This window comes from Sylvia atricapilla, chromosome 1 (genome assembly GCF_009819655.1).
Source record: "Sylvia atricapilla isolate bSylAtr1 chromosome 1, bSylAtr1.pri, whole genome shotgun sequence".
Taxonomy (NCBI): Eukaryota; Metazoa; Chordata; class Aves; order Passeriformes; family Sylviidae; genus Sylvia; species Sylvia atricapilla.
Genome location: NC_089140.1, coordinates 2,836,677 through 2,848,755, shown reverse-complemented (window position 1 = coordinate 2,848,755; position 12,079 = coordinate 2,836,677). Strand labels below are relative to the sequence as shown.

General features: G+C 42.5%; 1 protein-coding gene across 1 annotated transcript in view; it reads left to right on the top strand.

Annotated features, from left to right (window-relative positions):
• Positions 1-12,079, top strand: part of VIPR1 (vasoactive intestinal peptide receptor 1) — a 102,985-nt gene that overhangs the window by 72,299 nt on the left and 18,607 nt on the right. Inside the window, exon 6 of the mRNA XM_066313911.1 lies at positions 544-676. Coding sequence (XP_066170008.1) covers positions 544-676 — 133 coding nt within the window. The remainder of the gene's footprint in view (positions 1-543; positions 677-12,079) is intronic.

The window sequence follows — 12,079 nt, the reverse complement described above, 5'->3', positions numbered from 1 at the left end:
GCGGGCAAGAGATAGAAAAACTCTGGTGTAGCTCTCAGTATCATTAACAACCAGCAATTTTAAAGTGAAAATACAGTTCGTATTTCTCCAGAAAGCCTGTAATACGTGTTAATTACGACAACAGATGCTAAGAATTTATTTGCCTGCTTGAAGAGATGTTTCACTTTGAAAAGAATTATCGCAGCAGAAACATTCTGTAGAAAATAGCCCTTTATCATGAGCGCAGTCTGCTCAGTCAAAAACATTTCTTTCCCCGTGGAGAGCAGTGGGATGGACCTGTTTTCTGTCATCCTGTATTTTTTCCTGTTTTTCTGAGGATTCAAAAAGCAGCAGTACTGCTGCAGATACGTGGATTGCCACATTCTGCGGAATTAAAGAGGCTTAAGTGGATTTGTGGTGATGTTCATTAGACCAGAGCCTGTCTCAGGGTTTCTAATGTTTAATTGGGAGTCTGTGTCACGGCAGAAGAAACACTGTAAATATAAAAATAATGCTTTTTGAGAAGATTTGCTATTCAGAAATGTTTCATTTCTTTCCCAACAGAAAACTGCACTGTACTCGAAATTACATCCACATGCACCTCTTCATGTCCTTCATCATGAGAGCCATCGCAGTCTTCATAAAGGATGTCATCCTCTTTGAAAGTGGGGAATCTGAGCACTGCTTCGTGAGCTCAGTAAGTAGCCTTGCACTCTGAATTTCCACCTCATTTTGCTGCCCCTCTTAAGCATTGCATCAAAACTTACCTTGTAAGTGTGTGTGAAGCAGTACTGTGGGAAGATTTCAAATTCTTTTCTCATGTGAAAAAAAAAAAAAAAAATCCATGATTGCTGCCATTTGACTTATGTGGAGAAGGAATAAATTGATCATCAGAGTCTAAAATGTATTTATTTGTATTTCACATCTGGTCCTTTCTGAAGTTGGACTTAATGGTCTTAGAGGTCTTTTCAAAACTTAGAGGACTTTATCAGGCCAAACCCACAAGTGAGGCTGTACAGGATTTTGGGGCTCCTGTCAGTCCTGTGTCCATGACCCAGCCACATGCTCATTTCTTAGATATCCTGGTCAAATTAGGTTTGTGTTTAGGGATTCAATGAAACCTTTTCCTTCCTTGAGGATGGGAGTCAGACCCAAATTCACATAACTGATTTCAGTTAGCTGTGGGGTAAGCACCTACACATGAGCCATGTGCGTAAAGTGCATCCATAGATTCTGGGCTCTAACTCATCTGTTCCCTGGAGTCTGGAATGCTGTTCAATCCCTTGGGAGAAGGCACCTAAATGTGGGTGATTCTCTGGGCTCCAATGACCAGATCCATGCAGGACTTGAGGCAGGAAATGTGTGTGCAGACATCATCACCCATTTTTCATCTGAATCAGTATCCCACACTCGCTGTCTGCAACTGTGAGATTTCCCTACTGGGATGAGAAATAAGGGGAATAAAGGAGTTGGGTTATTTTTTTTTTTGCCTTTCAGACTCAGTGTTATCAGCTGGCTCAAACATTAAGGAGGGAGAAGGGCTGTTTATCTAAAGGCCACACTGACGTAAGAGGACACCAGTCATGAATAAATTTAGGCAGGAAATTGAAATCACCAAAACGAAGAGATGTGATCAGAAGTTATCCAGAGGGAAAAAAAAAAAGAAAAACAGGAACCCTCCATAGTAAATTCAGAGCATTAGATGAGCTGCTTGCTGTTAATAGCAGAGGACTGGGCACAGCACTCCAGCAGATCCCTCTGGACCTGTTTTGTATGTCATACAGCACCAGAAAAACAAAATTCTCTTTTCCATCCACCCAATTTCTTCCTTGCTTGCTGGCTTTTTTATATCCTTACCCTGACTCCTGTCCCTGCTGTTATAATGACTTTTTTGCTTGAGCATCTCTCAGTTGAAACGCAGAGCAGCCTCCTCTCAGCTTTTCCCAAGAACTGTGTGCAGCATGATTTGCTCCCTCTGGAATGTCCCCTTGTGCTCCTTCCTCTCTGTGATTCACTAGGATCTGTATTCTTGGAATGGGATTTTCTTGTGAAGGTCCATGAATGGGTAGAAAGACATGGAAATTGGAATAAATTGCCACAGATTAATTATCAGTGCCAGTTGGCAGAGGACAAAGATAGGACAGGCCATGGAGTGTGAACCAACCTCTCATCCCTGTGGGAGTTTGCACTGGGATTTTGCTGGATCGGGACTGAGGCACAGTTGCAGAGAGCTGAGTAAAAAGTGTTTTCCATCCATCCAGAAACATTTCTGGGTGTAAATGCAGGATTTTCCCATAGAACACTTGCACTTTCAGGTAGCCCCATGGCTACCACATTTTTTGTTTCTCCCCATCAGAAGATTTTTGAGTTAATTGCCAGCTCAGGGTGAATGGCTGGATGATACATAATGGTTATAAAATTATGTGGGACAAATCTGTCTCCACCACATTAGGCTGAGCTTACCCCTTGCAAAATCTGCACCAGAACCAGCATTTTGGGCAACTTTTTAGGTCCCAGTCTAAAAATATTGACACAAAATGCCTCTCCTAACGTTCATCTGTTGGGAAAAGAAGGTTATAAATCCATTGTGTTCCTGTGGGGTTGGTTGGGTCAGGTTAGGTTGGTTTGAGTTAAATTTGTGCTTTGAACTTGTAGGATAAATCTTGACTTGGGAGAACCTGGTGCTAATTCAGGATTTTATACACAATTCACTGAAGGTGGTGTGGTTGTGGCCCTTGAGCTCATTGAGTCTGGGGAGAGATTTGAACAAACAATTTGCTGAATGTTTTCACTGCTACTCTGGTTTAGAACAGGCCAAACCCAAAGCAATAAAATTGTTTCATTAGAAGAGAAACCACGTTCAGTTCCTTTAGGCAAATAAAGGGTAAAGACAGCCCACTTCCAGAACAGATTTAGGGCTAAAAAATCCAAATTAATTGAAACCACTCCCAGCATTTCTAATGAAGGCACCAAAGTTCTCAATTCGATATTAGCTGCTATAGCAGGAAGACTTTAAATTATGTTTTGTGTTCCAGCCACACAAAATTACATTAAGTTCTCCACCAACAAATCCTTCAGTGCTTCAATTAAGTAGGAACTCCAGCACAGGAAGATGCATATGTAATTTTAAAAACCCCTTTTTAATAGGCTTTACTGCATTTTTACTTCATTTTACCTAGCTTGGGACACATCAGGTGGGGTGTTAACTCTCCACCATTTTAAACTCAAAGGGTTTTGGGTTGCCACTGAGTTCAACATGAACAAACACCTCAAGAAATAAATTTATTGAGCATTTCTATGGGCCACAATGCCTGAGAATGCAGCTGTAAGCCTTTCAGGGCCACTACAGCCAAAATCTATGTGATGAGCATCACTGAGTCCTGGTGTGAGCCAGCACTGGGTGATGTTTGCAGAGTGATGTGTGTAGCCCCTTTGAGTTCCTTGGTCCTACTTCATGGATAAACTCACTCCTGGGGGAAAGAAGAGTCTTGATGCTTGGCTAAAAAACATCAACCTGTTTTTATTGAGTAGACATCCTGACTGACAAGCAGGGCTTGTTTTTATGGCTAAACAGAGCAGGTTTAAAGGATCTTTAAATCCAGAACCTGCACAAGGCCCCTTGTTCCCACAGCAAGAAAATGCAGCACCAGTGGCTTTGTAAATGTCCCTCACTCCTTCTCCTCTTCCCAGGTGTCCAAATCTGTCAGATTTGTTTCTAGCTACAACGTGGGTCACTTGGCTCATGGAGAATCCTCAGGCTGACCTCTTCCAAAAGTGGATTTTTGTGGGATTTTCCAGTAGGGAACAAAACACTGCAGGGACATCTTGAATTTTCTGGAGGGGTACAAACAGCAGAGGGTACCTTGAATTTTCTAGAGGGGTGTGATGGCCAGGCACAGACACAACATTTTGCTCAAGGGACCATGAGGAGACCAAACTCACTCTCTCCCTCCCTCTCATAAAGTATTCATGTAGCTTTTTAATTGCAATTATACGTAACTGAAACATCCAATTGGCTTAAGTGGATTAAAACCAGGCAGCTGTGTTTGTCAGCTGGGGCTTTAAGCACTTGGATGTGGGGATGATCAGGCTCAGAGGGCTCTGTGGAACCACCCACTCGGACTTCTTCAGGATCTATTGGTTTTGACTCATTCAGGTTATGTTCTGTCTCACTAATTGGTCATTTCTGATGGAAAAATTGCCACACTTGGCTTTGTTACCTCTGCAAATTGTTCAGAGTGTGTGAAAAATTGCACCATTTTACAGCCTGGATTTGCCTTCTTTTTTTCTGTTTTTTGTTTGTGTTTTTTTTTGTTTTGATTTCATTTTGGTGGGGGTTTTTTGGGGGGTTTTTGTTTTCTTTTAGTTTGTTGGTATTTTCCCTGACAGACTCAAGTTGTTTTAGTTATTTAGTTATATATTATTTTAGTATTTAGTTATTTAGTTATACCTTAGGTTTAGTGCCCTTCCCTCATGGCATCCCCACAATTTCTCTTCCCCTTTCCTTCTCTCCCTGGGGAACAAAAGTCAAAACAGCAAATGTGGTAGAAGGATTGAACTGCACACTTCAATTGTTATTTAATTTTTTTTTTTTTTTGTCAGTTTAGGGATAGATTTTGATATAGTTTCATTACTGTCATATCTGAATGGCATCATAATGATGAACCACTCACATTTCCAGCCTTGCTGAAGACAAAGCCAACAGTTTGCTGTAAACAAAGATCAGATCCTACAGGTTAAATTCAGGATGACTTTTTTTTTTTTTTTTTCCTGAGCTCTGCAAGTTTGCCCTTGCTGGAGATTGAGCCAAGGGAGATCACACCATTTCTCTTTTCCCTTTTGTATTATTGCAATAAAACAAAAAATTCCAACAAAAAAATTATACTTGCAGAGGAGGGTGGGAGTTCAGCTGTTGAGAATTTTTATGCATATCTCATGTTTTCAGAGTGAAAAATTGATGGAGTTTTTTTTACATTAATTCCCTCAGGACAAACTGATAAGGCCTCTACAGGCCCATAAATGAAATTTATTTATGGAAGTTGAAGACAGATACATTTTCCTTTCCAGCAGTGAGCCTACTCAGATCCGTGTGGGAGCACCACCATATGCAGGCTGATGGAGAAATGGAACAGTAGAAGGTTCTTTTGTCCTCTTGTTTTAAAGCAAAACAAACATTAGAGAGTCAGTTGTTTCCTTGGGTGATATCTGATGACCACTGCTACAATCTAAGGTTTACAGCAGAACAGAGAGAAAGGAAAACAATAAATAAGCAAAACAAAAAAAACTCAAACAAGCCCTAGAGAAAGGCCTTGTTAAATCATGCAAAACAACAGAAAGGAGGCAAAGGGAAGGACTTGAGGCATCCTGGAAATAACCCAGGAGTGAAGGCAGAAGGTCAGACTGTGGCAGAGCTCTGGAGGAGGAATTTTCTTTACTCGAGTGTTTCTATAATCCTGGACACAGCAGTGCCACCATCATGGGCTGGCACCTAAACACATTTAAGTTGCCAAAAAAGAGGGAAAATGAGAAAAAGTGTGAGGAAGGGCTTTAATAAAACTCCAATCGCCTTCCCTTTTTAATTATTGCCTTGTGGTTGACTTGGCTTATCACTGAAGATGTGCTCATGAGTGCCATTATCCTGTGATTGATGAGCACAAAGCAGGCACACTTAACCCGTTTACTAAGATAATTCTATTTTTACATCTGAACTCAACTCTGAGTCATCTGCCACCCAGGTTAGACCAGCCAGAGCTAATCAGCATCTCACAAATACAAGACGGCTCCCAAAAAATCAAACAAGAATTCCTAAGAGACAAAGTAGAAAAGCTGAGTCCTTCAAGACTGACAGTTACATAACCCCTGTTAAAATCAGCGAAGAGAAATTCTTAAATAGCCTTGAGGATCAGAGTCATGGGGCCTAAAGTTGCTTCTCATGTGAGGGAAAGCAGAAGTAAGAGTTCCTTCCTGAATCCAACAGGACAGTGTTCCATGGGAAGTGGACAAGTGCAGCCATGTGCATCACATTTTTTTCATCAGTGTAAAATGGTGCAACTCCATTTATTTTAATACAAAATTTACTGGTGCAACTCCTTTTGTTTTAATACAAATATTACTGGTGCAACTCCTTTTGTTTTAATACAAATTTTATTGTTGCAATTCCTTTTGTTTTAATACGAATTTTACTGGTGCAACTCCTTTTGTTTCAATACAAAATTCACTGGTGTGGCTCAATTTATTTTAATCAGTGCAGGATCTGCTCCTGCCATGCTTTGCACGTGAAATCGAGGCTGTCTCATGTAATTTCCTTGTAAATCCTCACCTCATCCCTGGAAGTGTCCAAGGCCAGGCTGGATGGGGTTTGGAGCATCATGGGATGGTGGAAGGTGTCCCTGTCCATGGTAGGGGGTGGCACTGGATGATTTTTAAGGTCATTTCAAACCCAAACCATTCTGGGATTCTGTTTCTATAAATGCCTTGACATTTTCAGCTGGCTTTCAGCTGGCTCTGAGGAGGAGAAAGTACATAGAAAAACTGAGTTTATCTCTCGAAGCCTTGGATTTCACATAACTTTGGATTGAGCTCTTTCTGCAGAAATAATTCTCTAAAGAGGGATTTAATCCAGGTCCATTAGTGGCCCAACCTTGTTGCAGGTGGAAGAGGCACAGGGAAGAAATAAAAATTGATCCAAAAGCTCCTTCCTGATGTGCTCATTGCTGCACAGTTTTGATGGGAGCAGGAAAGCCTTTACCTGCCTGGGTCAGGCTGTACAGCCCAGCTGGTCCAGCTGGGAATGGCATTTCTGCTTTGGGAAGTGGTCACAAATCCACGAGCCCAGACACAAATCCAGGCAATAATGGCTTCATAAATTGCCCAATGACAGCTGACATGAGGAAAATATTCCAGGGCGTGCTCTTGGGGAAATGATAGGTGCATGAAAATGAAATGGATTGTGACCTGAAGGAAAGCAGGTTAAGATAAATTGAATTAATTAGCCACTGCCAAGGCTTTAGAGTGCCCTTGCATCATGTTTCTGGGGCACCATGGGTGCAGAGCAGGAAGTTAACAGGGAAAATGTTGGTTTGGAACTTCTTCTCCCTGCTCCTGAGACAGACAGTGACCATTAATCCAGTCAAATTGATCTGTCTGTACTCTTGATAATATATTTTTATACTTAGAGTTAAAGCCTCTGAAAGATTCATCATCAAGCCATAAGATTACTATTCCCATGAAGGTCTTTTATTTTTCATAAGTCCTGATAGATCATAAATCACTTTAACAGAGACTTTCAGGCTGGAGTCTATGTGCTTCCATTGTGAGCCACTTTGCTTCTGTCAAGAAGGCCTTTTAAGAATTTCTTGAATCACATTTCTCATTCACAAGTATCATTTTTAACAACCAAAATTTCTGTGCATCTTCCAGGAAAACCTGCAGAGCCACTCACTAGTGCAGCAATTTATTGTTTGAAATTCCCTGCTTGTCACACCCGGTGATAGGGATGGTGGGAAGGAGGCAAAGGCACTCAACTGATTTAGGAGGAGTTCTCCTTGGAGTATTTGAAGACAACTCACTTTCATTATTGAACATAAACGTTGTGGGGCTTTTTTACTGCCCACCTGTTTGAATCTTGTCTACAGCTGCAATTAAACTGAGGGAAGACGTGAAAGTGATGGCTTTTTGCAGGCAGTCTGGCTTGTTTGTTTTTAATTTGCTTTTTTGCTGTTACACAAAAGTTTGGGTGTGCTGAGCCTAAGTTAGCATAAATTAGTTCCTTTCTCTTTCTCTTTCTTTTTCTCTCTCTCTTTTTTCTTTCTCTTTCTCTTTTTCTGTTTCTCTTTCTCTTTTTCTTTTTCTTTTTCTGTTTCTCTTTCTCTTTTTCTTTTTTTTCTTCTTCTTCTTTTTCTTTTTCTCTTTCTCTTTTTCTTTTTTTTCTTCTTCTTCTTTTTCTTCTTTTTCTTCTTCTTCTTTTTCTTTTTCTTTTTTTTCTTTCTTTGGGCAATACCTGCCCAGTGCTACCCCATCCTCCAGGTTATGAGTGTGATCTATGAAAAGCTTTTAAATTAGGTCAAGGAAGCCTCTTTGACCAGTCTGGGGAGAAGACCAGCTCTTGCTGTGTGCAAATGCAGCACGAGTCAGTGACCAGCCCTTCCACAGGTCATGTCTTCTGGGCAACGTAAAACAGAAGTGCTGGATAAATCTGTCACTGGGAAAATGAGTTTTTATCAGTCTTCTATGGAAGAGACCTGCAGGAATCTCAGTGTAAATCTCTTCCTGCTGCAGTGCTGGTGGGTAGCCCAGGGAACAGCACCAAAGTACTTTAAAGGAGGATTTTGAGGTCTGGAGGTTTCATGATTGATGGATTGAGGCAAATCTGAGCCCACATTTCTGCTGGATGCACTGTCCCAACTCCATAGCTGATGCCAAGAGCTGCATCACTGACCAGGACTGTGTGGTGTCTTAGTTTGGAAAGACAAGTGTCTGCCAGGGAAAAGCTGGAGCTTCCCTTGGAAGGGAGAATGTGAACCCCCTCCCTCTAAACTATTATAATTTTGAAATTGGAAAGGGAGGGATTTGTATGGGAAAAGCAAAGGGCACGTGCCTGATACAGCTCTAAAGAGAGGAACAAAATAATGCCTTGGAAAGGCTGAGCTGGAACAGAGACTGGACAGGGCTGGAGAATAAAATAGATATTTATTAAAAGGCCTATAAGGACACACCTTGAGCAAGACAAGAGCCTGGCCAGGGCTAAACATAAGGTGGACCCAAAATGGTCACAAAATGGACCCAAAATGGTCACAAAATGGATGCCCGGTCACAGGATGTTACATTTTTATAAGTTTGGGTCCATTTGCACCTTGGGGTTGAATTGTCCAGTTCCAGCTGCAGCTGATGCAGTCCCATCCTTCTTGTTCTCTCCCTTCAGCCACAGTTTTTTTGTGCTTCTGGGCTGAAAGTTGTCCTTGGTGTCCTCAGCAGGAAAAGGATTTGTTTTGTCTCTCTACTCTGTGAAGAGAGTTTACCAGCACTTAATGTGAGGTTCAGAGCTACATCTAAGCAGCACAGAATCTGAAAACATGAAAGTTAAAGCTTAAGGCATCAAAGAGAGGAACCACTTGAGTGCCATCCACAAAACCATGGGAAAAGCCATCTCACTGCCACATCTCCTGTGGACATGAGCAGAGCAAGGTCCCTGAGGAAAGACAAGGGAACAATCTGTAAATGAGCCTGTGGAAGAAGAGAAGGTAGAAAAAGCAGCTATGGAATTCAGCTTTTCCTCTTGAAAATGCCTGTTCTAAAAATAGCCTGCATTAGTCTTTCAACAGTGACACATCATGAGGTCTGCTCTTTATGAAAGAAAATAAATTCTAGAGATGTAATGGCTCATCTCTGCCCTGTGTCTGTCATCTAAAGGGTAAGATATCTAACATAAAAGAGGATTTTATTCCCCAGCATTAAACCAGCCTCTCTGAGGCTGAATTTAATCAATCAGGAGGGTGGAGACCCATTACCAGGTGCTGCATGGAATAAGGTGTCCCAAAAGCCAGGAAAGGCTGTTTCCCAAAATGTGCCACTGTCAAAGAGGATCAATGGAATCACCAACAATAAAACTGTACCTCTCATAGAAATATCTGCTTTAAACTTACCCACTTTAGGCAACAGTAGCAAGCCCAGGCAGTAGAAAAATGTCATTATTTAATGTTGAGGACATGACAGTGCATCCAGAACATCCCCATGCCATGAGGGATCCCTGGCTGTGAGGCATTACTGCCATGCACTCAGAATGATGCACAAAAAGGTCTTTTCTCCAGGTAAAGCAAAAAATTCCAGGAGTGGTAGGAACTGCTCAAAGAAGCGAATATGCCTCAGCAAGGAGCAAAGAATTGATCTGCTCCAGAAAAGTTGCCAAAACCCAGCTGCTGCACATGGAGAAATAAAACCATAGAATCATTAAGGATGGAAAGACCTCAGAGGTGATCAGATCCAACTGCCAACCATGATCTACCTCAGCTTTGAGACAAGCCACCACCACCTTAAGGGAGGAATTAGGGCCAGAGACTGCCACAGAATTGATGTTTGCTGCTACTGGGAGAAGAGGGGGTGGATTTGGATCTGCAATTTCTGCTGCCACAGCCTGAGTTCAGCACAGCTTTCTCTCTGTACAGCAATAGCTCTGCAAAGTCAGGCTGGAAATCCCTCCCTGAGAGTCTCTGCTGGGCAGAAATCACGTGCACTGTTTGTGAGCAGCCTTCCCTTGTCCTGTGGAGCCTTGCAGTCCCTTGTGCTGTGCTCCTGCCTCCTGCCTCTGCCTTGAGTTCTCAGTGCAACCACCCAGAAGTGATCCCTTGGTGCACAATCCCCAAAGAAAACCACTGTTTTACAAGCAGGTGGTTGAGATGCATCAAATCTGCCCCCTGAAACCTCGTGTCTCACCTGGGAGCTGCTGGATCAGGGCCAAACTCTGACTGAGTGAAACTATGGAGGAATTCACTCACACACAGATCCCTGTTGGCTGCAGACACACCAAGAAGCACTCAAGGCTCTAGGGGGAAAGGAAGGAGGGATGGCGATGTCACACAGCCACAAAATCAGGGAACAACCAAAGGTGTGGTGATGCCATTGAGATGTGGCTGCTGCATCCCCGCCTCTGCCAGCTCAGCCCAGTGCCACCTTCCCTCCCTGGCAGTGCCTGGGGTCACACACAGAATATTCTGAGCTGGAAGGGAGTTCTCTTCCTCCTCTGCCTCCACCTTCCTCCATCAGCACCCTGTTGAAATTCTGCATGGAGCCAGCCTGTTTTCAGCCCCATGAGGGCTCAACACACACTGAGGTTCACCAGGAACCTCCCAGAAATGGCTTTAAAATAATTAGCAAGATGGCTTGATAGGAGGCGTTTTGAAAAAGCAAAAAGTTTTAATTAAAGAGAAAATAACAAACTATACAGAACAGAAGAATAAAAGCTGTGCACAGTGCAGGGAAATCCCTTGCACCTGCTAAGACACCTCAAAAAAACCTCCAAGAGACTCCAAGAAAAACCAAGAAGTCTCTGGTTCTTCTTCCTTGAAAGCCCAGGGGTGAAACCAAAGCTCTTTTCCTACTATGGAAGCATTTGTTTGGGTGTGGAGGTGCCCTGCAACAGCACCCCTCAGCAAGTCTGTGTTTATGCTGTGCCTCACAGGAGGGAGCTGCACAGAAATTGGTTATCAGGAGCCCATGGGAGTCCCCAGTGTCACACACTGATGAGTTTAGGGGAGGGCTCAGGGTGGGGACAGTCCCTCCCAAAACATTGATAAAACTCTTGGCACGCTTCTCCTTTTAACCAGTGTTTCACAGGAGCTGCTTCCAGCAGGAGAGGACTAGAGAGGAAAATGGGGTCTTGTCGCTGGTGCAAATTATTGCCCTAAATTAAACCTTCTACATATGCAGGACACCAGGAAGTGCCACCCACCAGGGAGTGAGAGCAAACACTTGTCCCAGAAAGGGCAGGGTATCACCCAGGCAGAGCCACTAAAAGCAACAGAGCAGTCCTGACCCAACCTCTTGTGGATATGTAATGGTGCAATGGGTGCAAAATGTCAGAAATTTCCCTTAACTGTCAGAAATTTCCATTTGTATTTATTTCTTTGCTAAAGGAACTGTTCCCATTACCTGTGCTGCAGTGAAATCTCCACACAGCAAGTTACTGTGTTTAATTATTCATTTCCTGAAGGTAAACAATTCACCTTCCCTTTTCAAATCTCTCCCCTTCCAGAGCAATAAAAGCTGTGCATGCTTTTGTGTGCTTACCCTGCTTCTCCTGACTATCCTTTATGTTAAAATATATATTCCAGTCCTCCTTTTCTTAAAGAGGAGCAACTTTTTGTAGAAAAAGTTGATAATAGAATTATAGAATAATAGAATTCATTCTATAAGGAGTTCAGGTGCTTCTCTTGCTTTGGAAAGACAGGTGTCTGCCAGGGAAAAGCCAGAGCTTCCCTTGGAATATGGAATGTAAACCCCTTCCCTCTGAATTATTATAATTTTGAAATTAAGGAGCGCTCAGGAAAAGATATGGGAATAGGAATAACAGTTCATTACTAGGAATATTAAAAATGTAGTAGTACAA